The sequence below is a fragment of the Macaca thibetana genome, chromosome 10, assembly GCF_024542745.1.
Source record: "Macaca thibetana thibetana isolate TM-01 chromosome 10, ASM2454274v1, whole genome shotgun sequence".
Classification (NCBI taxonomy): domain Eukaryota; kingdom Metazoa; phylum Chordata; class Mammalia; order Primates; family Cercopithecidae; genus Macaca; species Macaca thibetana.
The window spans coordinates 9,477,310-9,504,789 of NC_065587.1; the positions used below are offsets into that span (position 1 = coordinate 9,477,310).

The 27,480-nt window shown below is 55.2% G+C and overlaps 4 protein-coding genes and 1 long non-coding RNA gene across 6 annotated transcripts in view; 1 reads left to right on the forward strand and 4 right to left on the reverse strand.

The window, feature by feature from the left end:
• The window catches only part of TEF (TEF transcription factor, PAR bZIP family member), a 28,194-nt gene extending 21,189 nt beyond the window's left edge, over positions 1-7,005 (reverse strand). The window contains exon 1 of the mRNA XM_050806012.1: positions 6,734-7,005. Coding sequence (XP_050661969.1) covers positions 6,734-6,800 — 67 coding nt within the window. The 5' untranslated portion in view covers positions 6,801-7,005. The remainder of the gene's footprint in view (positions 1-6,733) is intronic.
• ACO2 (aconitase 2) overlaps positions 1-27,480 on the reverse strand; it is a 297,744-nt gene that overhangs the window by 154,360 nt on the left and 115,904 nt on the right. The gene's annotated exons all lie outside the window — the stretch shown is intronic.
• On the reverse strand, positions 7-6,711 carry LOC126964159 (uncharacterized). Its single transcript, XM_050806961.1, is given in 8 exon segments — positions 7-4,069; positions 4,072-4,117; positions 4,120-4,167; positions 4,169-4,266; positions 4,269-4,299; positions 4,301-4,602; positions 5,222-5,298; positions 6,623-6,711. Coding segments are annotated over 8 exon segments (828 nt in total). The 3' UTR covers positions 7-3,932.
• Positions 15,628-27,480, reverse strand: part of ZC3H7B (zinc finger CCCH-type containing 7B) — a 63,925-nt gene continuing 52,072 nt past the window's right edge. The window contains exons 16-23 of the mRNA XM_050805827.1: positions 26,952-27,133; positions 24,361-24,446; positions 20,182-20,315; positions 19,922-20,027; positions 19,722-19,830; positions 19,306-19,439; positions 18,915-19,078; positions 15,628-18,546 (exon numbers count right to left, since the gene is read on the reverse strand). Coding sequence (XP_050661784.1) covers positions 18,291-18,546; positions 18,915-19,078; positions 19,306-19,439; positions 19,722-19,830; positions 19,922-20,027; positions 20,182-20,315; positions 24,361-24,446; positions 26,952-27,133 — 1,171 coding nt within the window. The 3' untranslated portion in view covers positions 15,628-18,290. The remainder of the gene's footprint in view (positions 18,547-18,914; positions 19,079-19,305; positions 19,440-19,721; positions 19,831-19,921; positions 20,028-20,181; positions 20,316-24,360; positions 24,447-26,951; positions 27,134-27,480) is intronic.
• Positions 20,304-23,314, forward strand: LOC126963694 (uncharacterized). Of its 2 annotated transcripts, XR_007729193.1 has the most exons (4): positions 20,304-20,489; positions 20,660-20,751; positions 21,226-21,999; positions 22,692-23,314. It is a non-coding gene; the product is annotated as an uncharacterized LOC126963694 (long non-coding RNA). The 2 variants fall into 2 exon arrangements; XR_007729192.1 differs by lacking the exon at positions 22,692-23,314 and having other exon boundaries at positions 21,226-22,072.

The following is a 27,480-nucleotide window of genomic DNA, read 5'->3' on the forward strand; positions in this document are numbered from 1 at the left end:
ACACTGGTTTCTTTAGGGAAGCATGGGTCCTGGGACAGCAGTGACTTTGTGGGGAGACCCTCCTCAGTTGCTGACCCCGCCACATGGCCGTGGGCAAGCGACTTCTCCTAAGCCTCAGTTACTTTCCCTTGGAAACAGAGATGGATATGCCCACCTCACAGGGTGGCTGTGAGGATGACCTGTGATGTGTGATGCCAGGTGCCTGCCTGGCACGGTATACAGTGTGGAGTGGGTGGGTACCCACCCTTCCCCTCCCGTTCAAGCTGTGTTGGGTCAGGAGTAGAATTATTCTGGGTATGAGGACAAGGCTGCGGGCCTGAGGGTGGGTTTAGAGTCTAAACCACAGACAAGATTGGATGTGAAATGTCCATTTTCCAGAGCTAGACGACTGGCTGTATATTCTAGTCATTACTGTTCCAGAAACCTGCTAACCAGCCCAAGCTAAAAACTTTGTTCGGCCTGGCACGGTGGCTTATGCCTGTAACCCCAGCACTTTGGCAGGCTGAGACGGGTGGCTCACTTAAGGCCAGCAGGTCAAGACCAGCCAACATGGCAAAACCCCATCTCTACGAAAATTAGCCAGGCATGGTAGCAGGCACCTGTAATCCCGGCTACTCTGGAGGCTGAGACAGGAGAATCACTGTGGAAGTTGCAGTGAGCCGAGATTGCACCACTGCACTTCAGCCTGGCCTACAGAGCGAGACTCCGTCTCAACAAAACAAAACAAAACAAAAACAAAACAAAAACTTTGTTAGTTGAGCATATGCAGAATAAGTGATTTTCATGAAGCCATTTTGCCAGTTTGGATTATTTTTACTGAAACTTGAAGTTTAGAGGAGCTAAAAGTCCAACACAGGAGCCTTTGGCCAGATACCCTATAATGATCTGTTTGGGCATGTATTCAGCGCCTAGTAGAACAGTCCCATTCTGTTTTCTGAGTTACTGAAAATGGGACATGGGCCTGGGATGTGTGAGAGCAGGAGGGTGATAAGGCTTCTTCCATTGAGCTCTAACAAAGCCCGGTTATCTGTGTCTTTTGCCCAAATCAAATGCAGGAGGGCACAGTGCTTTGTTCAGGGTAGTAACTCAGTAAAAATATACTTTTTTTTTTCTTTTTTCTTTTTTTAAAAGATTCCCACCCCATCGGTAAATATTTGTTGGCTTGCTTTGTTCTTGGTGCTAGTAGAACAGTTAACCAAACCTTTCAGAACTAAGTGATACGCATTTGGAGCATTAATAATGTTAAATAACAGTCACTGTGTTTGATTCACAATTGAACCTGGAACAGCAAACATGAGCCATCCTTCGGCAAGTCTGCCCGCACAAGCCTTGCCAGCAGCCCTCCTTTTTAGCCCACATGCCTGTGGCTGGGCTCTGTGGTTTGTACCTTGGTCTCAGTGTGTTCCAGGGGAGAAGTGGTGGGTGGAGGCTCTTCTCTGATTCTTGCCCTCCTCATCAGTACTCTCAAAAGTGCTAAAAGCATTCTTCTCTTCAGCACTGAAGGAGAGGCTGGTCCTGACCACCAGCGCCTCCTGCCTAAACACAGCTGATTGTGTCTCCCCTCTAGAATCCAAACACCAGGGGAGCAAGAGTAGAGTTGGTTTCATTCACCCCGGGCTCCCCAAGCATAGCAAATGCTCTGGAAGCACATGATGAGTGGCTGGGCGACCAAGAGCTACCGCCCGAGGCATGCTTTCAGAGCCCAGAGAACCCTATGGGTAGGCACGAGCCTGGTGTCAGGAGGAACTGGGTTTGAATCCTTCAACAACTGTGTGGCCTTCCCTCTCTGAGCGTTGATGTCCTCATTTGCAGAGTGGATGATCATACCTTCCTTACAGAGCCATTGCACAGATAATGACATAGGAGCATGCAGTACAGTCCTGGCACATGCTCAGGAGATGGTGGCTGTCAAGTCAGGAGCCCGTCCTGTAGCAGCCTAGCCATCTGGAAGGAGCACGCCTTGACACTGCCGTCAATGCCTGGCACTTGGTGAGAATTTGTTTCTCACATTTCTCTGAAGGGGTGGGGTGGGGGACAGGTAGAGAAGAAGGCTCTGGGCTCCTAGGGTGGGAAGGAAGAAGAGAGAGACTGGCCCTGAGGGTAGCCAGTGTCCCTGAGTTCATTTTCTTACCAGAAGAACAGGGGAAATATACCATTTAGAAGGAGGTAGTGAGGATTAAACGAGCTAACGTGTCCAGCACGTAGAAGGCCCTCTCCCCTATCCTCATCCCTGAAAGCAAACTCCTCGATTTCTCAGTTTTGCTCTGGTTCCCAGGCTGTGCATGGAGGCAAACACAGGGCCCTTTACTCAGGCCAAGCTCAGGAGAGCCCAGGCTGCACCGAGTCCACCCTCTTGGCTCATTTGTCTCAATCCACCAAGAGGATGACACCAAGGCGCTCTCTTCCTGTACCCCTGCCTCTGCCCCAGCAAGTCCTGCTGAGATCCTGCCTGTTATGAAATGGGGCTGTCCTGTTGCATGCAGGGCAGGTGGCACCATGCCTCTAGGAGCCTCAGCACGTGTTTCCAAGGAGACAGCTGTTTGTGTGTGTGTGTGTGTGTGTGTGTGTGTGTACGCACCAACTTGTAACATCCAGTTCTTCAAAGGAAGGTGGAAAGAAGGGAATGAGGGTCAGGTTGCAAGTGGGATGTAGGTAGAAGGCGCACGATGCCAGGCCACGCTGCTGTTTGCCTTTCACAGAAAAAATCAGCACGGCACCTCACAGTTTGCAGACGCTTTCACATGGGACAGCTCACTTAATCTTGGCAACAAGCTCGTGACACAGATACTCTTTTCTGCTTTTTAAAGTTTGGAGATGGAGAGAGAGGGGGGTAAGTCCCAACCAGTGGGTTATAGAATTAGGATTTGTGTCCTGACTCTGATCATAAGCCCCCTGCTCTCTTCCCAGGGCCATGCTGCCTTGTCCAGAAAGGATTCTAGATCAGGAGTGCCCCTAGATGGGGATGCCACCTGCCCAGCCCAAAGCAAAGGCCTTGTTCAGCCTTCGAGCTGTATGTTCAGGCTCCATAACTCCCTGAAATGGAGGCCTGAGCGACTGGAGATGACAGGAAAACGGGAGGGGTATCTCTAAGCATAGCCAAGGCCCCACGGGAGAGGGAAGGATAGGGTATAAAATGCTAATCATATGATTTAGAGACGCATGTCTTTCCAGAAGCTGGAAGAGAAAGACGTGAGAGCTGGAGTGAGCATTCTGGAACAGAATCGACTCTTGGAAAAGGATCCTTGGGAGACAGGGTGGGAGTGAAGACAGGAAGAGTGGCTTTCAGGATTTAGGTCCCAGGGACAGAGAGGGGAAACTGAGTCAGGGCTTGGGCTACAGACCCACCCTTTTGCTGGAAATGGATTTCTCTACCAAAAGGGAAATTGTTTGAACTCATGACCTAGAGTGAAGGCTACCAAGCAGCCATTGTCGCTGGAAACCAAGGGAGTCTGGGAGCTGGTCAGTTCTGGCAGAGAAAGTCTGTTTATCCAGGGACAGGAAAGAGGGAAGGTCTACATGGACTGGGCTGGGAGGCCCAGGGGCAGCATTAGGGAGAGGGGCTCCAAGTCTGGGTTTCAAGGGGCGTCATCGAACTAGAAAACGAAATGAGGCAGGGTGCAGTGACTCACGCCTATAATCCCAGCACTTTGGGAGGCCGAAGCAGCTGGATCACTAGAGGTCAGGAGTTTGAGACCAGCCTGGCCAACATGGTGAAACCCGTCTCTACTAAAAATACAAAAATTAGCTGGGCGTGGTGGCAGGTGCCTGTAATCCTAGCTAGTCAGGAGGCTGAGGTAGGAGAATTGCTTGAATATGGGAGGTGGAGGTTGCAGTGAGCTGACATTGCGCCACTGCACTCCAGCCTGGGCAACAGAGTGAGACAATGTCTAAAAAAACAAACAACAACAACAAAAAACAGTGGGCGCTGTGGCTCACGCCTGTAATCCCAGCACTTTGGGAGGCCGAGGCGGGCGGATCACGAGGTCAAGAGATCAAGACCATCCTGGCCAACGTGGTGAAACCCCGTCTCTACTAAACATACAAAAATTAGCCTGGCATGGTGGCGGCACCTGTAGTCCCAGGTACTTGGATGGCTGAGGCAGGAGAATTGCTTGAATTCTCTCCGCCGGGAGGCGGAGGTTGCAGTGAGCTTAAATTGCACCACTGCATGCACTCCAGCCTGGCGATAGAGCAAGACTCTGTCTCAAAAAAAAAGGAAAGAAAGAAAATGAAAGTGGAGTGAGAGACTGCATGGAGCAGAGAGCAGAGAGCACACCTGGAGTTTCTCACACTCCGCACGGCTTTCCAGTACACTTCCCTCCCGCTGGAGGCGAGATACGCTCTGCACGTGACCTAAATGCGTGCTGAAGCACAGCCACAGGGCAAGCGAAAGAAGAGAAAATGGGGAGTTTGTAAACAGTCCTCCAAAGAGATAACTGCCCCCTTCCACCGGACGGGAGCAGCAGGAAGTCCACCAAAGCAAGGGCACGCGGGCCTGAGGGCATCCCTGTTTTCTGGAGCACCTGGTCTCTGTCGTCTTTCTCCCATTCAAACCCAAAGTCAGAGCAGTGGGAGATGGGAGAGAAGCCGCTTCAACAACAACTTAAGTACATGGTCCCCAATGGCAAGTAATTCCGTAATCATTCTGTGTGGCGGATATACCCTCTTTTCGACAAGGTCTATTGCTTTTCAGGTAGACATTTGTGTTTATAAATGATCTGGAGATTCGGGCGGCTTTGGGAAACTGATCGCAGATTAGGGGGCAAGAATGTGCTGCGGTCGTTGTGACCCCTGTGGCTCTTCAACCCTCTTCCCCCCATTTTATCTAGCGGTTGGCTGCAGGCATCTGTCAGTCCCGTGGGACCTCATGCTTCTCACCCTCAGTGAGACACCACATGAAGGGACAGGAGGTGACCCAAGACTGGCCCACACCCGTTGGACCTGCCCAGCCACGCTGGACTAACTAATTCTCGGCCACAGCTTGCCAGTGCTCGGCAAAACTCTGCCTGAAACCTTGGGCGGTCCCCTATGTGCCAGGCCCTGACTTCGCTCATCCACAGTGAGGGAGGGGGACTTTCCGGCTATTGCAGGGCTCTGCAGACCAGCTGGGAGCCAGAGCCTGGCAGCTGCTGCCACACTTCAAAGGCCTTGTTATCCTCATCTGAGGAACAGTGCCCCGAGTCGCCCCTGAGAATCCTCCCTACCGCACTGGCAGCCTCACCCTTCGTGTGCGTGCTGGGGGACACCCTGGGACGCCTGAGGGGAGCCAGGAGCGGCTGCACCACCCTTCCTGGGTTCCTGGAACAAGGAGGGGACCGTCCACCTTAGCTTTTGGATAGGTGCTCAGCTCTGCCAACCCTCACAGGCCACTCAGAGATGCCAAAAAAGTCAGCTATGGCTTGTTTGTGGGTGTGGACTCCAAACGGGGGCAGATCCCTCGGGCTGAGTTGCAGAGGGCTTCCCTGAGGAGGTGGCCTTCTCCTGGTGAACAACTGGTGTCCCCAGTTCTAGGAGGCCCCAGGAGCGCCTTCTGTGACACTCATCTTGGAGGGTGGCCTGGAGTGTCCCAGCATTTGACAGTATGGGGTGTGATTGGAGGGGCCTGAGCCCAGAGCTGCATGCGAGAGCTCAGGAGCCCCTGCCCTGAGCTCCCAGAACCCCCTTCCCCATTCGGGCAATGTGTCCTTAGGAACAGAACCTGCTGACCCTCCTTTCCTGGTTTAGCACAAGCAAACCCACACCCGGTGCCAGAGGGGTGAAGGGAGGCCAGGGGCTGTGGGGTCTGTCTCCTGGCTCTGGTTTGGGAATGGGCTGAGAGCATCCTGTGGAAGGAAGTCCTGTAGGGACCACCAGGGCCACCTGGTGATGCTAGGTAGCAGGTGCTGGCACAGCAGGATGAGAGGGAGGCCTGAGAAAGGTCCCCTGAGAGGACACCCCAGGCAACCCAAGTCAGACTCAGGCAGCAGAGGCCAATGGGCCCCTGTAAAGGCAAGGAGGAGTTGGAGCCCTGGGGACCTGGGGGTGACCCCTGAAGTCTGGGAACAGAAGAGATTTGGAGAGGGATTTATCAGGATTCTCTCCCAAACTAATCTGGCCATGGGGTTCCCAGGCAGGACTCAGGAGACAACTGGTGCTGGCCACCAGGTCTGCCCCGTGGTCCACGCTCTCCTCTCTCCTCCCTCGCGCGTGTTTTGCCTGTGGCATCCTAGGAACGCAGGGCTTCGAGCCTTGTGGTCCTGTTACATAACAGCTTCCATCCCATCCATGAGTTCAGCCCTCCGGCAAGCGGGAGCTGCAGCAGGCGCACCAAGGAAAGCCTCTGCTTCACACCCAGGCTTCTGCTCCCCAAATCCACAGTCCCTGCCACTCTGCCACCCCCAGCCTACAGCGGGAGGGAGCTTCATAAGCAGTCAGTGTCCAGCCAGATTCTTTCAACAGGACCCCCGTCCTGTCCTGTCCTGTCCTGGTCCCACATGAGCACAGCACCTGTCAGTGGCCACACACTGGCCATGGCTTCCCCAAATCCGGCAGGCCTAGGAAACAGTCCCAGAGCCGGTGTGACATATGCCTCTTCGAACCCCTCTCCGCACTCTGCACCCTGAGACCAAGGACACACCACTACCGGGACCCTCCCTGGCTTGGAGATGCCTGTCCTGCCACTGTGCTTGTGGCTGCCCCCTCGCACCCTCGAGTACCTGGGCAGCCAGCCATTGCCGGTCACCTGCGCTCCTACCTGTTCTCTTCTCTGGCCAAGGCAGAGAGTGCTCCAGCAGGGACTTGAGGACCTCAGGCATGTCCATGGCAGGGGCCACTGGGAACCGGTTGCAGCTCACACAGCCCAGCAGGAGGTGCTTGCTCCAGGGAGTTCAGAAGCAGCTGGAGAGGCAGGGGCCGGCCAAAGCCGCAGGCTAAGGGGAGGCAGGCGGGGTGGGAGCCTTGAGGCAGCCAATGGCCAGCACCAGTCCCGGCCCGCCCGTCCACCCCCGGCTTGGCCACCTGCCAGCTCCGGCTGCAGCCAGGCCTTCCCTTCCCGCTGCTTGGCAGGGCGGGCCTGGCCCTGCGCCAGCTGCAGCACGTGGAGCTGTCGCGCCAATCCTCTGACAGAGAGCTCAGCCTGTTATCTAACTTTGGAAAGGGAAGTTCTCCCCCAGGCTGGGAGCCATAACTGGGGCTGCCAGGTGAGAATGGTAAGCTCCACGCCCACAGCAAGCATGCATCGGCACGGAGGAGCCCTGGAGGCCCAGGCACGCAGTGGAAACCATCCCGGGCTGGGACCTAAGGCTGCAAGAGAAAAGGAGGATGACAGGCAAGGACAGCACCTCAGGCAGCCCAGCACAAGATACCCTGTGTTGGCAGATGCAGGGACGCGGGTGGGCATCATGCCTTCTCCTATGAGCTCGTGAGCCTCAAGGGCTTGTGGCATGTTTTGATGCTGTGTTTATGCCCTGCACGTTTGCCCTACAAGGCACGCCAGTGTATATGTGGCATGCATAACTGGGGCTTTATACCCTCTACACAGCCTGAAGCCTGTTCCCCAAAAGGAAGTGACAAAACCTACTGCCTGAGGTTCTTTGGTCTTCAGGGGAGAGGGGAATAGGGGCAGGTGCCAGGAGACCAGGCACCACTGAAAGGGGGGCAGCTCTGCCAGCCTGCTTCAGGCTTGTCCTGGATAAGGAATCCCTGCTTCCCAGTCATCGTGGGGACTTAAGGTGCCAATTGGCTGTTTGCTGTGGTCCCCTCTCATACCTTCCCAGCAGGACGCTGGCCCCTGTGGTCTTCGGGTTACTTGGATGTGTGGGTGAAGCCAAGGTTCTGGATGTCACCGTCCACCTCAGACCAGCATCAGAGCAAAGCAAGACTTATCGGGATGCCAGGTTCTCGATTCTGCCATACATTGATGTGGGATCTTGAGGAAGCTTAGCAGCAATTCTGGGTCTCAGTTGCCGAACCACCTAATGTAGTGGCCTCTAAGGTGCTGTTCAGCTCTAGTTCTATGGCTCTGAAGCTCCAGGTGGGCTGCAGTAAATGTTTGGTTTTCTGCATGGTAGCAGATTTTTTTTTTTTTTTCTGAGATAGGGTCTTTGTTGCTCAGGCTGAAGTGCAGTGGTGGGCTCATGGCTCACTGCCTTATGCTTGCTTGCAAGTAGCTGGGACTATAGGTGCATGTGGTGCATGCTGCCCCACTGGACTTTCTTTTCTTATGTAAACACAGGGGCTCACTGTTGCCCAGGCTGGTCTCAAATCCTGGGTTCAAGCCATCCTTCGGTCTTGGCCTCCCAAAGTCCTGGGATTACGGGTATGGACACTGCCCCTGGCCTGTAGTTGGCTTTTCTTTTTCCTTCCTTCCTTTTTTTTTTTTTTTTTTTTTTTGAGAGAAGTCTTGCTGTTGTCCCCCAGGTTTGAGTGCAATGACTTTATCTTGGCCCACTGCAACCTCCACCTCCCGGGTCCAAACGATTCTCCTACCTCTGCCTCCCAAGTAGCTGGGATTAAGGCACCTGCCACCACGTCCAGCTAATTTTTGTAGTTTTTAGTAGAGACAGGGTTTCACCATGTTGGCCAGGCTGGTCTCGAACTCCTGACCTCAGATAATCCGCCCGCCTCGGCCTCCCACAGTGCTGGAATTACAGGCTGAGCTACCGCACCCGGTCAGCCTGTAGCTGGTTTCTAAGCAGTCCTTTGTTGTTTCCCAAAATTCCATTTTGTACAGAATCAAAAATACTCCAGGAGCCCCTTCTGGCTTCTTCCTTTCCCCATGATCCCAGCTTATCCGCTAATTACCCACCCTCCCTCCCTAATGACCCACCCCAAATTATGCTCTTTCCCAAATTAATTAAAAATTAATTTTAACTTTTGAATACAAAAAACAGTACGTGGCTTAAAGCTCAAAACCTCCGATAAGGTTTGTTTATTTGTTTATTTAGAGACACGGTTTTGTTCTGTTGCCCAGGCTGCAGTACAGTAGCAGGATTTCAGCTCACTGCAACCTCTGCCTACCAGGCTCCTGCCTCAGCCTCCCGAGTAGCTGTGATTACAGGCACGCACCATTACGCCTGGCTGATTTTTGTATTATTAGTAGAGGCAGGGTTTCACATCGTTGGCCAGGCTGGTTTCAAACTCCTGACCTCAGGTGATCCACCCTCCTCGGCCTCCCAAAGTGCTGGGATAGGCGTGAGCCACCGTGCCCGGCCTCAATGAAGTATAGTTTAGAAATGTCCTTTCTGGCCGGGCGCGGTGGCTCAAGCCTGTAATCCCAGCACTTTGGGAGGCCGAGACGGGAGGATCACGAGGTCAGGAGATCGAGCCCTTCCTGGCTAACACGGTGAAACCCCGTCTCTACTAAAAAATACAAAAAACTAGCCGGGCGAGGTGGCTGGCGCCTGTAGTCCCAGCTACACGGGAGGCTGAGGCAGGAGAATGGCGTAAACCCGGGAGGCGGAGCTTGCAGTGAGCTGAGATCCGGCCACTGTACTCCAGCCCGGGCAACAGAGCAAGACTCCGTCTCAAAAAAAAAAAAAAAAAAAAAGAAATGTCCTTTCTATTCCTGTCCCTCATTCTCATACCCCAATGTTTCTTTATGCAAAAGTAAGCATACATAGCCGGGCGCGGTGGCTCAAGCCTGTAATCCCAGCACTTTGGGAGGCCGACACGGGCAGATCACCAGGTCAGGAGATCGAGACCATCCTGGCTAACCCGGTGAAACCCCGTCTCTACTAAAAAATACAAAAAACTAGCCGGGCGAGGTGGCGGGCGCCTGTAGTCCCAGCTACTCGGGAGGCTGAGGCAGGAGAATGGTGTAAACCCGGGAGGCGGAGCTTGCAGTGAGCTGAGATCCGGCCATTGCACTCCAGCCTGGGTGACAGAGCGAGACTCCATCTCAAAAAAAAAAAAAAAAAAAAAAAGTAAGCATGTATATATGTATATATTTATAACACACATACAAAACACTTAATTTTGCAGAGTTGTGTGTTTTGACCAGCAGAGAGTTTTGTGACTACAAAGGAGAGACCCCCTTACTGCTCTGTTTCCAGCCAGACCCCTGGCCAGTGCCCCTTGCTCTGCAACCCCGGGGGTGAAGGTAAGGGTGAGAGTGGGCCTGGTGTGCAGGCCCCCAGCTGACCTGTGATTTGCAGGAAGGGGCGGACTGAGGCTGGGCTGCCACATTCAGCATTCCTTGGCCCAGGAATTCTCTTGAGTGCAAGACTGCTTATCACAAAGGTAGAGTGGGCAGGTGTCCATCAGTACGATCTCAAAAGGAATACGAAGCACCCTGTATTTCTCAAACATACCCACCTGCTGCAAGACGTTTTTCTCTTGGAGATTCATTCCTGTGAGATCTCTGCAGGCTCCCTTTTTTTTTTTTTTTTTTTTTTTGAGGTGGAGTTTTGCTCTCGTTGCCCAGGCTGGAGGGCAATGGCGTGATCTCGGCTCACCGCAACCTCCGCCTCCCAGGTTCAAGCAATTCTCCTGCCTCAGCCTCCTGAGTAGCTGGGATTACAGGCATGTGCCACTGTGCCTGACTAATTTTGTGTTTTGAGTAGAAACAGGGTTTCTCCATGTTGGTCAGGCTGGTCTCGATCTCCTGACCTCGTGATCCGCCCATCTCGGCCTCCCAAAGTGCTGGGATTACAGGCTTGAGCCACCGCGCCCGGCCTGCAGGCTCCTTTTAATGTGCAAATGTCCTAAGCCTCTGAGACCATGAATGAGTGCTTATCACATACCTGGCACCAGCCTAAACCCCACGAGGAATTCAAAGTTTAATAACATACCCAGCCAGGCAACTCCCTATCCTTAGAGAACTTTCACACCACTGGGAGTCCATATTGGCAGCCCCCAGTCGGCACTCACAGTGTCCAGCTGGCAGCATCCCCTAGGTCAGACAGGGACCACACCAGTGGGTTGCTGGGCCAGGCAGCCAGGGAGGCAAGAGGTAGTGGGAAGGGAAGGCCATATACATACCTAGAGACCTTTGGATGGGGGCCACATGCCGGGAGTATTGGGATTGTCTGCCCTTCTTGGACTTCCTAGCTCAGGTGTCTGATGTCCACTGCAGATGGTCTGAGGTCTGTTGGTGTCCTTATCAATGCCACTGAGCCCACCCCATGCCCTGTGCTTGAGTTTTCATCAACTGTATTTACCCCTAGTTCACTAGGAATGTGGTGTTCTTTGTGCCTACAGCTATGTCTCTGCAGGGGAGCTGTAATGCCAGACAGGAGTCCGGAGTCAGAGTCACAGTGGCCCCATAAGAACATCTAACGCCTTGTGCAGCTGAGAGGCCGGGCTGAGGGAGAACTTTATCAAGAATACGTTCTCGGCCGGGTGCGGTGGCTCACGCTTGTAATCCCAGCACTTTGGGAGGCCGAGACAGGCGGATCACGAGGTCAGGAGCTCGAGACCATCCTGGCTAACACGGTGAAACCCCGTCTCTACTAAAAATACATTAAAAAAAAATGAGCCGGGCGTGGTGGCGGGCGCCTGTAGTCCCAGCTACACGGGAGGCTGAGGCAGGAGAATGGTGTGAACCCGGGAAGCAGAGCTTGCAGTGAGTGGAGATCGCGCCACCGCACTCCAGCCTGGGTGACAAAGCAAGACTCCGTCTCAAAAAAAAAAAAAAAAAAAAAGCCAAGAATACGTTCTCAGCCAGGCACAGTGGCTCACTCCTGTAATCCCAGCACTTTGGGAGGCCGAGGTGCGCAGATCACCTGAGGTCAGGAATTCTTGACCAGCCTGGCCAACATGGAGAAACCCTGTCTCTACCAAAAACACAAAAATTAGCTTAGTGTGGTGGCACGTGCCTGTAATCCCAGCTACTTGGGAGGCTGAGGCAGGAGAATCACTTGAAGCTGGGAGGCAGAGCTTGCAGTGAGCCGAGATCACACCACTGCACTCCAGCGTGGGCGACAAGAGCAAGACTCTGTCTCAAAAAAATTAAAAAAAAAAGAATATGTTCCCTGTGCCTCGTCCCCTCCTTGACCAGCAGCGCATATTCACTTCTAGGTCCAAAACGAAGGTGCCAGAAGAGGCTGGCATAATCTTACTGATCATCAATTGAGCAGGTCCAGTGGCTCTGGCTGCGTTTTCCTGAGGACCGGGGGATATTTCCCAGGGAGGCTGCAAAGGGCTTCCAGGTGTGGGGATAGATGGATGCAGTTCTTTGCAGAACTGTTAAGGGCTTTCTCTGGAAAGGTTCAGAGCTGAGGCAGCTGGTGCACTGTGTTGGTCGTGTTCACTGAGGCCCCTCCTCACAGACTTACTGATCATGACTTACTGCAGCCTCAACCTCCTGGGCTCAAGCCAACCTTCCACCTCAGCCTCCCAAGTAGCTAGGACCACAGGTGTGGACCACCATGCCCAGCTAATTTTACATTTTTTTTTTTTTTTGTAGAAGACCAGACATAGGCCTGCGTTCAGTAACTGGGAGCTGCTGAAGCCAGCTCTGACTCCTCGATAGGACGAATACCAGCTACTGACCATAAATATCCAGGTGACACGGGTGCGTGGAACTGCACATGTGAAGTAAAAATTAAGAGAGAAAGAAAGATGCAGAACAGTAAGTGACATGGATTACAATGATGAATCTTTTTAAAGCTTCAATTCCAGTTTCACCTCCTCCAGGAAGTCCTCCCTGGCTCCTGAGCCTGGATGAGGTACCTCCCCTGGTACCCTGAGTGTCTCCCCCCTGTCACCCAGATCACATCATTCTACAGTCTTCTGTTAAGTCGGTCTCTTTTAGCACTGACTGAATTGAAGGGGAAGCAGTTTCTTAAGTAATCTTGTATTTCCTGGATCTGGGATGGACTGGGTGCTCAGTTGATGTTTACCAATCTGAGTCACATGAGGACCAGAAGATAATTTAAGGGAATTGACAAGAATTTACAAATTTATTCCACTAGGTGTGTTGAAGTCCTGCTTTTTTTTTTTTTTTTTTTAAGACAGAGTCTCACTCTGTCACTCAGGCTGGAGTGCAATGGCATGGTCTCAGCTCACTGCAACCTCTGCCTCCTGGGTTCAAGTGGTTCTCCCACGTCAGCCTCTCGAGTAGCTGGAACTACAGGCGTGTGCCACCACACCCAGCTAATTTTTGTATTTTTAGTAGAGACGAGGTTTCACTATGTTGGCCACGCTGGTCTGGAACTCCTGATCTCGTGATCCACCCACCTCGGCCTCCCAAAGTGCTGGGATTATAAGCGTGAGCCACCGCGCCTGGCCTCTGCTTGTCTTACTCTAATTGTTCCTTTATTTTATTTATTTTTTTGAGACAGGATCTTGCTCTGTCTCCCACGCTGGGAGACAGTGCTGTGATCATGACTTACTGCAGCCTCAACCTCCTGGGCTCAGGCCAACCTTCCACTTCAGCCTCCCAAGTAGCTAGGACCACAGGTGTGGACCACCATGCCCAGCTAATTTTACATTTTATTTTTTTTTTTTGTAGAGATACAGTTTTACTGTTGCTCAGGCTGGTCTCAAGCTCCTGGCCTCAAGTGATCCTTCTGCCTTGATCTCCCAAGGCAGGATTACAGGAGTGAGTCACCCAGGGAAGGTCTTGATGCAGGCATACGATCTCTGCAGCCTAAAGATGAGTCTGTATTTTTCTTCTGGGAACTCTGCTTTGCCACGGCACTTTGGTTTTTCACAGTGTATCCAGAAGTGCTGTGAATTCCAGAATGTCAGGGCTGAAGGGACATTTGCCGATACCCAGTTCCCAGTGGTTCTCGATCTTTTTTCTGCCTCCTTCCTGAGAGTCTTTGGAACCTTCGCTGAAACTCTCTGGGCTATAAACATGGACAGCAAACTTCCGGGGCTGCTGTGAGGGGCGGATGTACTGTCTGCACAGTACCTGCTGCAAACAAGATGCTCAATAAAGCTGGCTGCTTTTGTTCCTCGCGCCATCATTTATCAAACATCTGAGCATCTACTGCATACCTGGCCCAATGTCTTCAGGCAATTCTCTGGTCCCGAACCTCTGTCTGTCCACTCCACACTGCAGTTTATTTTTTTTTATTTTTTTATTTATTTATTTTTTTTGAGACGGAGTCTCGCTGTGTCACCCAGGCTGGAGTGCAGTGGCCCGATCTCGGCTCACTGCAAGCTCCGCCTCCCGGGTTTACGCCATTCTCCTGCCTCAGCCTCCGAGTAGCTGGGACTACAGGCGCCCGCCACCACGCCCGGCTGGTTTTTTGTATTTTTAGTAGAGACGGGGTTTCACCATGTTAGCCAGGATGGTCTCGATCTCCTGACTTCGTGATCCACCCGCCTCGGCCTCCCAAAGTACTGGGATTACAGGCTTGAGCCACCGCGCCCAGCCACACACTGCAGTTTAAAGCTGCCTGGGAAGCCGGGCATGGTGGCTCATGCCTGTAATCCCAGCACTTTGGGAGGCCAAGGCGACAGGTGGATCACTTGAGGTCAGGAGTTCAAGACCAGCCTGGCCAACATGATGAAACCCTGTCTCTACCAAAAATACAAAAATTAGCTGGGCATGGTAGTGGGCGCCTGTGGTCCCAACTACTCAAGAGGCTAGGTAGGAGAATCACTTGAACCCTGGAGGCGGAGGTTGCAGTGAGCCGAGGTCATGCCACTGCACTCCAGCCTGGGTGACAGTGAGACTCTGTCTCAAAAAAAAAAAAGGGAAAAAAAAAGCTGTCTGGGGAGAGCTTGCTCTTGGACATGAGCAGTACCTCCCTACGAGACCCCCGCTATCACCTGCAGCCATGCACGATCCAAAAGATTTGACGAAGTACCTCCCACCCCAGCAGACTGAGTCCCTGAGAACTCCAGATCTAATATATCAGCTCCTTTTATTTATTTATTTTTGAGATGGAGTCTTACTCTGTCACCCAGGCTGGAATGCAGTGGTCCTATCTCAGCTCACTGCAACCTCTGCCTCCCAAATTCAAGCAATTCTCTGGCCTCAGCCTCCCAAGTAGCTGGGATTACAGGCATGTGCCACCATGCCTGGCTAATTTTTGTATTTTTTAGTAGAGAGGGGGTTTCACCATGTTGGCCAGACTGGTCTCAAACTCCTAACCTCAGGTGATCTGTTCACATCGGCCTCCCAAAGTGCTGGGATTACAGGCATAAGTCACCGTGCCGGGCCCCCCGCCAGCTCCTTTTAAAGATGAGGAAACTGGACCCATGTGACTTCCGTCTCCTTTGGGTTCACAGGAGCCAGGGTTGTGGTCGGGACCATAGGCATGGCCCCCGCCTTCCTGGAAGAGCCGCCTCCAGAAAGGGCAGAGGCGGGCCCTGGAGCCCAGCTGGGCACACTGCAGCATAAGTGTAGGGAAGTGTGGGCACCACTGGCAGCCCCACGTGGAAGGCTGAAAGCAGGCAAGCTGCGGATGAGCCAGGGAAGGGTGGCAAGTGGCAGCATGTCGTTGCCAGTGAGATGCTGCCGGAGCCGGGGTCAGCTGGCCTCCGTGTATACACAGGGCCACAGACCTGCCCCTCACCCCGGGGAATGCTTAGCATTCCTCAGAGTAGCTAGCACGGGCCAGGTCTGTCCCATGAGGACAGAGCAGCTAAGGCCCCTGGATATAAGTGCCAGGTGGGGAGGAACAGGAGCGACACCTCGGGGACAGAGGTCAAAGTGCACAAGTTTATTTTCTAGAACAAAGGCTAAAAGAAGCAAGTTTCTTTCATTTTATTTTAAGAAGGACAAAAATTGTTATTAAAACATCTACATTATTATCAAGATACTAGACCTTATGAATATTTAATATTAAAGTGTGGTATTCTTAAATTTTTAATACACAGACATTTTAAAGGACCATTAAATTGATGGCTGCCCAGCTGAGAAATGCAGCATCCCTCCCCACCCACCCCGCCCCCATGCTTGCCATGCCACCTTGTCCCTGCCTGCCGGGGAACACAGGTCCCAGACTCAGCCCTCTGAGCCTCCCAGCCAGGGGCCCTAGGAGGCTTACAACAGCAATAGTTACCCTCATCATTAAAAGGGCCTTCTTGTCCCTCCTCCCCATCATACTCTGCCTCCCACCCTCTCTTCCTTACCCTGTGGGGGCTCCAGCTCTGGCCAGGCCAGGGAGCCCCAGATCCCAAGGGTCCCTGGACAGATCACAGGCTGAAGATGAAAACTCTGGACTTGAATCCTGTTCCTTTCAGCGGGGAGACAAATACAAATCACCTTCTTTCCCTGAGCACTCCCACTCTCTCCGCAATCGATGGGGCTGGTCTGGGACGCTAGCAGAGCTGGGCCTGGGGAGGGTGGCTCCTGCCCCTGGCTGCCCGAATCACCTCTGAGCCATGGCTCCAGTCCCTGTCACCTTGCAAATGGCCCGATGGCCCCTGAAACCCTCCTAATCACACAAGGATGGCTGCATTTTCTGGCCAAATTCTTTATCTTTAGCCCTCATAAAAGTGACTCCTTGGATACCACACACATATATAATATTATATAGAGCGATATATTTAATACCTGTGTATATATGCATCACGGGGGCGACATATATACACACTAGAAACAAGGCTGGTGACAACAGACTGCAACACCACGGATCAGGGAAAACAAGTATCATTGACATCACGGCCACACACAGCCACAGCCCCCACCTTGGGTGTGGTCTCCCCTCCTCTACAGCCACACCACCAGCACCCAAACTGTGCAGTGCTGGCCTGCTGGGGGCAGGGGGTGGGGCAGGGAAGAGGAAAGAGTGCATGCCACAATTATCAGGAAAGGTTGGGCAGTGGCGGTGGGAGGAACAGTGGCCCCTTCAGCCCTGGGCAGCCCATCACTGCGTCAGCGAGCGCTGGCAATCCTTGCTTGAGAAGAGTGGGGTGGTCCCTTCTCTCCTTCTCACCCCCCTACAGCCTAATCCCTGGTTCCTTCCGGGGCTGCCCCACTCCTGTGCCAATGGTGTGGGGCATTCTGGAATGTCTCGGGAACCAGGGGAGGGTGGATCTGCCCGTGGAGGGTGGGGTGGAGAGGAGGGGGGTGCACACAGACATGTCAGACGAGAGGGACGAGGGAGGCCTTGGTGAGTGGGGGCAGGGGCTGCAGGTCCGCTGGAGTCCCAGACAGCTGGTAGGGCCAGGGATTAGGGAGGGGCTAGGACAGACGGTTATAAATGTATGTCTGGGTCCAGAGGAGAGGACATACTGGGTCCCCAAGAAAGAGGGGCCGTGTCCCATCCTGGAGTGGCCCATGGTGCCCGGGGTCAAGCCTCCCTTTTCTCCATATTCTCCAGACCCTCACCCTTCCCACCTCCCACACAGATCCTGAGCTCATGGTGTCCTGCCCTCTGCCACCTTTCCCAGAGTGCATGTCGGGAGGCAACCTCTGCTGCTGCACCCAAAGAGACCATCCTTGGGAGGGGGCAGTCCCTTCATGGGGTGCTCACATGGCCAGCTCTCCTCTGGGCCTCCCTTCCCCAGCCCCCAGGCAGCGCTGCCTGGGACCCCAGCTGCACACCGATTCAGAGACCGTCACATCCCTGCTGAGGGGACCGTGGGCTTGGCCAATAATTGGCCCTGAGTCTTTTGAGCCCTGTTTTCATCCCAGCTCTGCCTTGTGCTGGGACCCTGGGCGGACCACTCCTCCCTTCTAGGCCTCAGTTTTCCTCTCTGCAAAATGGGGTTTGGGCTGGATCATCTCTGAAGGCTCTGAGGACCTACAGTCTATTTTCACTGGCCCACGAGGGAGTAGGGTTCAGGTGGTGGCATCAGAGAAAGGCCGGGAACTCCTTAAGCTCCAAAGATCCTCCAGCCCCGCTCCTCCCAGCCTTCCCGAGGGGAAGCTGAAAGCTGAGGCCCCAGAGGGTAAGTGACCAGTACAGTGTTCCCAGCTCCATCCTGGGGCTACATTTTAAAGCTAATGGGGCCTCCGCCCTCTGTTGTGTCCTGATTTGCCCCCAGGGGGAGGGGGTGGGATGAGGACCGGCCAGGGCGAAGGACTCTCCTGCTGCAGATTCAAGTGGGGACCCCAGGCTCCCCAGCCCTGAGCTTTGGGCCCCCATTAGGAGCAGACATAAGTTAAAGCTGGAGGCTGAAGCTGGAGGGGTCAGCCAGGCCCCTCCCTCCTCAACCAGGAGAGCCATGGGGTGGGGGAAGGGCTGCCCAGGTTTCAGCGGGGCCTCCGGGGGCTGCAGCATGTGCGCCTGGGTACGCACACCGGGGCGGAGGTGGGGAGAAGATGGACGGGGCCTCAGGGGGCTGGGGGCTGCCTGATGAGGGCGGCCCCCCACCCCCGCTGGCCTGCCCTGACCCTTCTATCAGGCCTTCTGGCCCCACCCCACCCCTGACCCCAGGACTTCGCCCATGGCCAACACCTGGCCCTACTCCCCGGTGGTGGTGGCGGCAGCAGCAGCAGCAGGGGCTTCTGGGGTGGCACCGGCAGGGTCCCCATCCTCTTGCAGCAGGAAGTTGTATTTGCCAAAGTCGTCATCCCGTGGGCACAGGAGCATGTCCTTGCGAGCCTTGGCCAGCTTCTGCTTCAGCACCTCGCGCCGATCCAGCCACTCGTTGAGCTCCTCCTGTCCATGGGCGCAGCGGCACTTGTCCCCATCTGGGCAGGCTTTGCCCTTCTGGAGCCTGTGGGTGGCAGGAGGCTCACTGCCCGAGCTCTGCGCCCTTCCCACCCCGGGCTGTCAGTCTGAGGCCAGCCACTTGACCTCCCCGAAGACAAGCCTCTCCCTGGGCAGCTGGGTCCCAGCTCAGGGAGAACCTGGATGTCTTGACCCCCTCTGGGATCTGCCCCACAGCTGCAAATTAGAGGTCTGGATAGGTCTGAGCCCAAACCTCCAATCCACCCTTCCCCACCACCCCCAAGACTGCAGTCACAGCCAAGCCTCACCACCCTCTGCACACCACCTCCAGGCCAAGACAAGCCAGAGCTGGCCACAGACTCCATCTCCTCGGGCCACCCCATGTCCCACCAGGCCCTGCTCTCCCAGGAGCACCTGTCGCAGAGCCGGAACTCGCCCATGGGGAAGCGGAAGGCCCAGCCGCTGGCGTCACTGTCGGACGTGAAGACCTTCTCCTTGTGCTTCTCAGACTGGATGTGCTGCTGCCACTGCTTCTTGCTGTTGCTGTTCTTGCCGCAGAGCCAGCAGTGGTAGCCCATCTGGGGGCACAGCCATCGTGGGTGCCTGCTCCCCCATACCTCTGCCCGGACCACCTCCCTCGAGAGGCTGAGCGCTGGCCAGCTGGGCCTTCCAGGCTGCCCCTCCCAGGTGAGGCTCAGACCACAGCCCTGACCACAGCCCCGAGCACAGCCCCGAGCACAGCCCCGAGCACAGCCCAAACCACAGCCCCGAGCACAGCCCCGAGCATGCAGGGCAGGGTCATTACCATGATGTCTGCGTAGTCTGTGGGCATCTGGATCTGCTTCTCCCCTTCCCGAGAACTGATGGGGGTCCCTTCCCCAGGCTTCCCTGGGTTGTGTTTTTTCAGCCACATGTCATAGGTCTGCTGCATGTCCAGGACTGGGCAGGGGACAGGGACAGGGCACCTGCTGAGGGGCTTCTCCATCCGTTCTGCCCCATGGTCCCCACTTGATTTGGGAGCCATGAGCATCCCAAGTCCTGCTGATGGGCTGCTTGGCTTCAGGGCCTGGCCTCAGACAGGGCCCAGCCTAGGGTTGGCGGAGAAGGGCCCAGGCAGCAAAAGGGGGTGCAGCAGACGCTCTTGGGCCCGCTGGTGAGTTGAGACTTTCAGCACCGAAGAGATACCGGGGGCGGGCCCGCCCACCCCGTCTGCCCACTCACTCTTGTTCTCCTTCATGAAGGTCCACATGTCCCTCTCCTCCGGGCTGTGTGCGAAGGAGCAGTTCCCCACATATTGGCACTTGCGGCCGTTCTGTGCATGGATGCAGAGCTGCGGGGTGGGCATGGGGAGAGCCTCTGAGTCCCGCTGGAAAGCATCGCTGCCTCCTCGGGGCCCCCCAGCCCCCCGTCCCAGCACTCACATCGTATTGCTGTGGGAAGTTGCGAATGGACGGCAGGGGCCTCACTGACACCCACTTCCTCTTGGCCTTGGACATCACCAGAAGGACCCGCCGCTCCTTGGTCCAGCTGCAGGACAGAGCAGGGTTGGGGAGAGGTCAGGGCACAGCCTGCGTGCTGTGTGACCTCTGTGGAGAGCCCTGGCCTCTCTCAGTTGGCCTCCACACCTGTGGTGGTCGGGTGGCCCCATCCCACCTGAGCCCCCACCTGGCATCCCACTCACCAGTGCCGGGCCTTGGCACTGCAGTACTTGAGGTCCTTGTCAGGCTCCACCACCTGCCCGTTCCTCCAGCACTGGCCACATACAAACTTCATTTGCAGGTCAAAGGTGCTGGGCCCATGTGTCCTCGGGGCACCCTGTCGGGGGATGGGGAGGGGGGTTGGTGAAGCTGCAGGCACCAGGCCTGAGGCCCTGGGTCTTCACACAGGTAGCCTCCTGGAGAGCCGTGGAATAAGCTGGTCTGCTCCAGGGTCTTCCTGGCAGGCAGTGACCTCCCAACGGCAGGCCCAAGGGCTTCTCAGGGGAGCCAGGTCTGGAACGGGGCTCCCCTTTCCACCCTCTGTGGCTGGTCCCTGCCTCGTCCAACTCCCTGGGAGGCCTGCTGGGTGGAAGCTGCATTTCCAGGGCAAAGCTCCGTTCTGCTACACTCCCTGCCTTTGCACAGGCTGTTCTCACTGCCCTTCCTCCATTCTTCATCCAGCCTGTTCTAGAAATTCCTTCAAAACTCAGCTCAAGCGCATCTCCTGTGGGAAGCCGGCCCTGGAGCTCTCCTAAGCTGCAGCTGTCCATTCGGTGAGCTCCCAGAGTCTCTAAACTGCTCCTGTTGACCGACTCACCCGACTATGAGTGCCGAACCTGTAGAGTGGGGGGTCCGGGAGATGGGAAGCCACCCCGGTGGGGGTGGGGTGGTGGTGGCAGGAGTCAGCCTTGGGCGGTGGGACAGACATCTGGGTGGCCCTGGTCTCTGGCCCTCCCTCCAGGGCAAGGCCTTGCTGGTCTCTAAGGCCCCACCTACCACGTTCCTTCTCTGCCCTATGTCCCAGCCTTTGGCCTGCTCTTCTGCACCCCTGGGACAGGGCTGAGAGCCAGAGGTGGGAAAAGTGCTCGTTCCGCCTTGTCTCCTGCCACCTCGAACCCCCTCAGCTGGCTACACTGGCCAGCCTGCCGCTCTGTGAATGCACCAGCTGTCCCTCCTCCCTCGTGTAACCTTGAGCCTCCCGGTCTTCCCAGGATCCTTGGGTGCAGGGTCACCCCTTGCTCTTCCAGGCTGCTGGGCGTGATCCTCCTGCCACAGGAACTCCCCCGCAGGAGCTGTGGCCTACTCCCCTGTGTCCCCAGCACTGCCCTGCCCAGGGCCTGCCCTGGAGCAGGAAGGAGCTGTCCTCATTGCTGACTGACCCCTGGCCTGGCGCTGGACAGCTCGCGGGCTGCTCAGCCCCAGGATAACACACGTATGACCCCGGTAATAAGGTGAGGTCAAGCCTTTATGAGCGGGACGGCCTGCACTAGAGCAGGCAAGAAGTGGACCCATGTGGCTACTGATTTCTGGGTGTTCCCCTCGATTCTCACAAGAAGCGTGACAGGAAGGCATTATTACCATTTCCCAGGCGGGATAAAGGGGGCACCGAGGGTATGGTGGCTTAGCCATGGCACTAATGACAGCCACTGCAGTCCTGAGCTCTTCCCTCAAAGCCAGACCCCGTGCCCATGTTCATGACTGCATAGTCTCACCAGCTCTTGACATAGCAAGTGGCAAGAGGGGTCTCACTATGTTGCCCAGGCTCATCTCAAACTCCCGGCCTCAAGGGATCCTTCTGCCACAGCCTCCTGCGTAGCTGGGCTGCATGTGCACTACCACACCCAGCTAGTGTTCTCTCTTTGAAAGGTGCCATCAGCCCCTCACTGCTTCCCTGCCAGCTCCTGGCCAGAAGGAAAAAGAAACAGACGGGGAGGGGAAAAGAGGACTGCACGGGAGACTGATGGAGGGCAGCAGGGACCAGGAAGAGGGGAGAAAAAGAGAAGAGGACCAGGAACAAAGAGGTCAGGGAGCAAAGGAATGCTCGAGGTGGTGGGCAGCCCTGCCAGCCAGCCTGGCCCAGGGACCCCCAGGCAGCCTGCCCTGCTCCCTGTCACACCCTGGTCAGCCTCCTGAGTGGTCCAGGGGCCCAGCCTTCCCCCAAGTTAATCAGCGGGTGGCCTCACGTGGATGAAAGGGTCAGTGCTCACGTGTGGATGGCATGGAGGCTTCATCTCACACTTACTGTCTCCTGGGCGCTGGGCCCAGCCCTCTGAGCCCCAGGGCCCTCCACTGTCATCTACGTTACAGTGATCCCACCACCTGGGGACGATGTGAGCACAGGGCAGCTTAGGTTGGCTCCTGTGAGCCTCACACCCACCCCAGGAGATGGGAGGGTCAGGGTTCTGATCCCCATCTGGGAGTGATGGATGAGAATGCTGAAGGTGGAGAGGGAGAAGAGTGAGCCCCGGACAGGATGTCAGAGAACCTGGGAATTGCCCCACTCAGTGTGCCCTGGGCAAGTCACTAACAATCTCTCAGCCTCAGCTTCTCTATCTGCAAATGCCACAATCCCATGGCTCCCATCTTCAGGACCATGGCGAAGATCAGGAGGGATGGGAGGGGATACCACAATCAGTGGTGTCAGCCTGAGCAGTACTGGGATATTTACAAGGTCTCGGCGTATTTCTCCTGAAGTCTTTTTTTTTTTTTTCAGATGGAGTCTCGCTCTGTCACCCAGGTTAGAGTGCAGCGGTGTGATCTCGGCTCACTGCCAGCTCCACCTCCCAGGTTCGTGCCATTCTCTTGCCTCAGCCTCCAGAGTAGCTGGGACTACAGGTACCCGCTACCACGCCCCGCTAATTTTTTGTACTCTTAGTAGAGATGGGGTTTCACCGTGTTAGCCAGGATGGTCTTGATCTCTTGACCTTGTGATCTGCCCACCTCGGCCTCCCAAAGTGCTGGGATTATAGGTGTGAGCCACCGCGTCCGGCCCCTTTTTTTTCATTTTTTTTTGAGACACAGTCTCACTCTGTCACCCAGGCTGGAGGTCAATGGCACAATTTCAACTCACTGCAACCTCTGCCTCCTTGGTTCAAGCAATTCTCCTGCCTCAGCCTCCCAAGTAGCTGGGATTACAGGCGCGCACCAACACGCCCGGCTAATTTTTTGTATTTTTAGTACAGATGGGATTTCACTACTTTGGACACGCTGGTCTCGAACTCCTGACCTCGTAATCCGCCCGCCTCAGCCTCCCAAAGGCTGGTGGGATTACAGGTGTGAGCCACTGCGCCTGGCCTCCGAAGACATTTATTTATTTATTTATTTATTTAATTTATTTTATTTATTTATTTTTTTTGAGACGAAGTCTCGCTCTGCCGCCCGGGCTGGAGTGCAGTGGCCGGATCTCAGCTCACTGCAAGCTCCGCCTCCCGGGTTTTCGCCATTCTTCTGCCTCAGCCTCCCGAGTAGCTGGGACTACAGGTGCCCGCCACCTCGCCCGGCTATTTTTTTGTATTTTTTTAGTAGAGACAGGGTTTCACTGTGTTAGCCAGGATGGTCTCGATCTCCTGACCTCGTGATCCGCCTGACCCGGCCTCCCAAAGTGCTGGGATTACAGGCTTGAGCCACCGCGCCCGGCCCGAAGACATTTATTAATTACAAATTATAGAAATGATCCCTGAAAATATAGTCTTACTTACAAAGAGGAAAGCTCTAATTTTACAATAGAGAATGTTTACAATGGAGGCACCTTGAATCAAGTTACAGAAGTTTAATTAGATTGTCACCAGTGAAGGGACACACTGAGATGATGCATCCCCTGATGTGTGAGCTGAGAACACGACATCAGCTCTGTGGAATGAGGAAACTCACACGAGCCCAGAGGGATGGACCTTTTACAAAACATCTGGCTCTTCAAAAATGTCAATGTGACACAAGGCAAAGACTAAAGAACTGTTTCTTCATTAAGGGAGACGAAAAAGAGACACAACAAGGCTCATGCCTGTAATCGTTGCACTTGGGGAGGCCGAGGTGGGAGGACTGCTTGAGCCCAGGAGTTTCAGATAAGCCTGGGCAAGATGGCAAGCCCCACATCCCCAGCCCCATGGTCTTAAAAAATAGACAAATCAGCCGGGTGTGGTGGTGCATGCCTGTAATCCCAGCTACTCAGGAGGCTGTGGCAGGAGGATCACCTGAGACCAGAAGGTCGAGGCTGTAGTGAGCCATGATCATATCACTGCACTCCGGGCTGGGTGACAGAGCAAGACCCTGTCTCAAAATAAATAAAATAAAATGAGACACCAACAGCTGAATGTGGTACATTACCCTGGATTTGGGGACAATTCACGAAATCTGAATAATGGCATAGTATCAGAAGGCCTTACCATGCTGCTGCTGGCCTTCCCCGCGTGCGCCTCCATCTGCTGCCAGTACTTCTTAGACTCCTGAACGATGTCTTCATGAGTCATGCCTGGGGAGGGTGGGGGCAGACACAGGCATCTTTCAAGGTGCTCAGCAAGGAGGGAGGCGGGGGGTCCACGAGGTGCCAGGGCCCCCCGAGGCTCAACTGGAGGAGCCCTATTCCCAGTTAGCCCAGTCACAGTAAGATGTGGGGTGCAAAGGAATCACTGTCCATCTGCAAAATGGGAACGAAGACCTTCTCAAGCCTCACTGGGAGTGAAAGAATTAAATGCAGCCAAGAGTGAGAAAATGCAGTAGAAGGATATTGGCTCTGTACTGTGGTGGGGAGTCCCCTGCTCCCATGCCATGCCAGTGACCCTGTCTCCTGGGCCGGTGACTCAGCACCCTTCCCTGACCCCCATCTCCCTCAGTGGGGCTGCAAGCCTAGTGCCTGCTTGGCAGCCCCTGGCCTCCCTGGCACTTAGGGCTCCATGCCTGCCCAGCCTGGCTCACCAGCTTGCCATGGTACCTTGGCTTTTTACTGCCAGTCCCCAAAGGGCAAATACCCCAGCCTGGTGGCATGGACCCCCCAGTCTGTCTCCCCACCAGCCTCAGACTGTTGCCACTGAGCCCGACCTTGGAGATCCAGCTCCCAGCTCTTCCATGAGCCTGCCCTCTTCCCAACGCTCTCCATCTTTCTCACGTCTTTCCCACAACGGATGTGGCCTCCCACCTTGACCTATGGCCCCTGCTCCACGACAGCCAATCATCTTCGGTGTTTACTTGGGGCAAGACGCTGCACTTGACATCCAGTTTCTTGCTGATGATCCGCAAGTATGTATCTACAGGCCAGACCTTTCCTGTGAACTTCAGACCCCCACATCCGCTGCCTCCAACATCTCCACGTGAAGTCCACCAGGCAGCTCAGACTTCCCACGTCCCACATTGAGCCTGAGCCGCTCCTCTTACAGCCTTCTCCCTCTTAGAACATAGTAGCCCCCTTCTTCTTGTTGCTCTGATCTTGGAGTCGACCTTGACACTCTCCTTTGTCTCATACTTCATATCTGGTCCATCAACAAATCTTGCTGGCTCCACCCTCAAAATACACGCAGAATCGAACTGCTTCTCCCACCTCCCACATCACCACCCTGGCCTGAACCACCCTCCCCGATCTCCCGGCTTCTGCCCTTGCTCCTCGGTGTCTACCCAGCAGCCAGAGCGACTTTTGCAAAGTACTGATCAGATCATACAACTCCACCCACTTAAAACCCTCCTCCAGACACTGTAAATCATATTTAGAACAATCCCAATTGTTCCTGTTTAAGGCCTAGAGACTCCTATATGCTCAGGCCTCTCCAACCTCTCAGGCTTCATTCCGCCTCTACTGACTAAGCTGCTCCACCCCCAGGGAAAATCCTTTCTGTGTGGAGCTTGCTTCTGCCTCAGAGCCTCAGTCTGGTCTCTCTTCCTGGAATGCACTCCCTGCACTTCCCTGGTCAAAAGTCGCCTCCTCCGAGAGGCCTTCCCAGCCACCTTACCCAAAACAGTCCCATCCCCGTGTCTGTCTCCGTCCCATTGCTCAGCTTTATCTTCCTCATAATGCTGAGGCACACCTGAAATTCTACCACTGCATTTCCTCAACTCTAAGCAGACGCTGAGTACCATATTCTATACCCCCGCCCCACAAAATGCTGCTAATTAAATGATGACAGGCAGTGGGGGTAAATGTGCATCCTAGAACAGATGGAATACAGGGTTTAGTCACCTGTTTCTATATTGTCTGTCTGGCCTCCAATTATAAATGTAGGTTCTCTGAAACTGAGGGCCTCGACTAGACCATGGTTGAATGCCCTGACAAGAGAAGGTGCTCAGTGAATCCCGGATGGGTGAGTGGGAGAACACCTTCCAGTCCCGGCAGCAGCTCTGCGAGGTAGAGGTGGGCTCCCCGTTTCCCAGATGAGCACTGGAGGCTCAGTGAGGAGCAGGGACTTGCTGGCGACCCCCCAGGGAGCAAGCAGAGGCATCGCTGCAGGAGCCCAGGTGACTCCCTCCCCTCTCCGTGCTCCCTGGACGGTGCCTGCGAGGGGAAAAACCCAGATCTCCGAGCCTGGAAGTGTCCTGAGAGCAGAGCTTCTCTCCTCTGTGGTGCCTGGGACTCATCAGCTCCTCCAGAGAGCCCACCCCGCAGCCACCTCCCCTGAACCCTCCCGAAGTCCCCTCCAGCAACCAGGGGGCCCTGGCCTGTCACCCCCAGTCAGTCCTGCGCTCCCTTCACGTGCACCGCCTGCCCCTCACCTGAGTCACCCACCCTCCACCTGCACCGCCTGCCCCTCACCTGAGTCACCAGCCCTCCACCTTCACCGCCTGCCCCTCACCTGAGACACCCGCCCTCCACCTGCACCGCCTGCCCCTCACCTGAGTCACCCGCCCTCCACCTGCACCGCCTGCCCCTCACCTGAGTCACCCGCCCTCCACCTGCACCGCCTGCCCCTCACCTGAGTCACCCGCCCTCCACCTGCACCGCCTGCCCCTCACCTGAGTCACCCGCCCTCCACCTGCACCGCCTGCCCCTCACCTGAGTACTGCTGCAGCAGCCAGACCTTGAGCTCAATGAAGCTGTGGGCGAAGTGGCAGCTGTCCTCCCGCAGGCAGCCGTAGCGCACCTCGTGGCGGCACACGTCGAACTGGAAGTGCTCCTGGAACTGGCGGATCTTGGAGTACTTGAGGGAGGTGGAGCGGACGATGTGCACCAGGCACCTAGCGGGCAGGTGGGAGGGGCACGATGCAGTCCGCAGCCCCTCTGACCTTCTCTCCTGGTAGGGCCACCTTCCCAGTGCCAGGCTCTCCCTGGGCACCCCCTGATCTATGTACCAAGTCCAGGCCATGGATGACACAGGAGGGCAGAAACGGGGCTCCTATGCTCAGGCATCCCTGGGCCTGGGTCCCAGCGCTGCTTTACTTCTGTCCCTCCCCTCAGGATTCAAAGCTGGAGCTGCCAGCAAGCAGAGGACACCACCCTCAGGTTTCCAACTTGATTCTACAGGGCTGGTCCTGCACCCTGAGGAACACTAACCAAGCATGTCCTCCGGGCCAGGAGTCTTAAT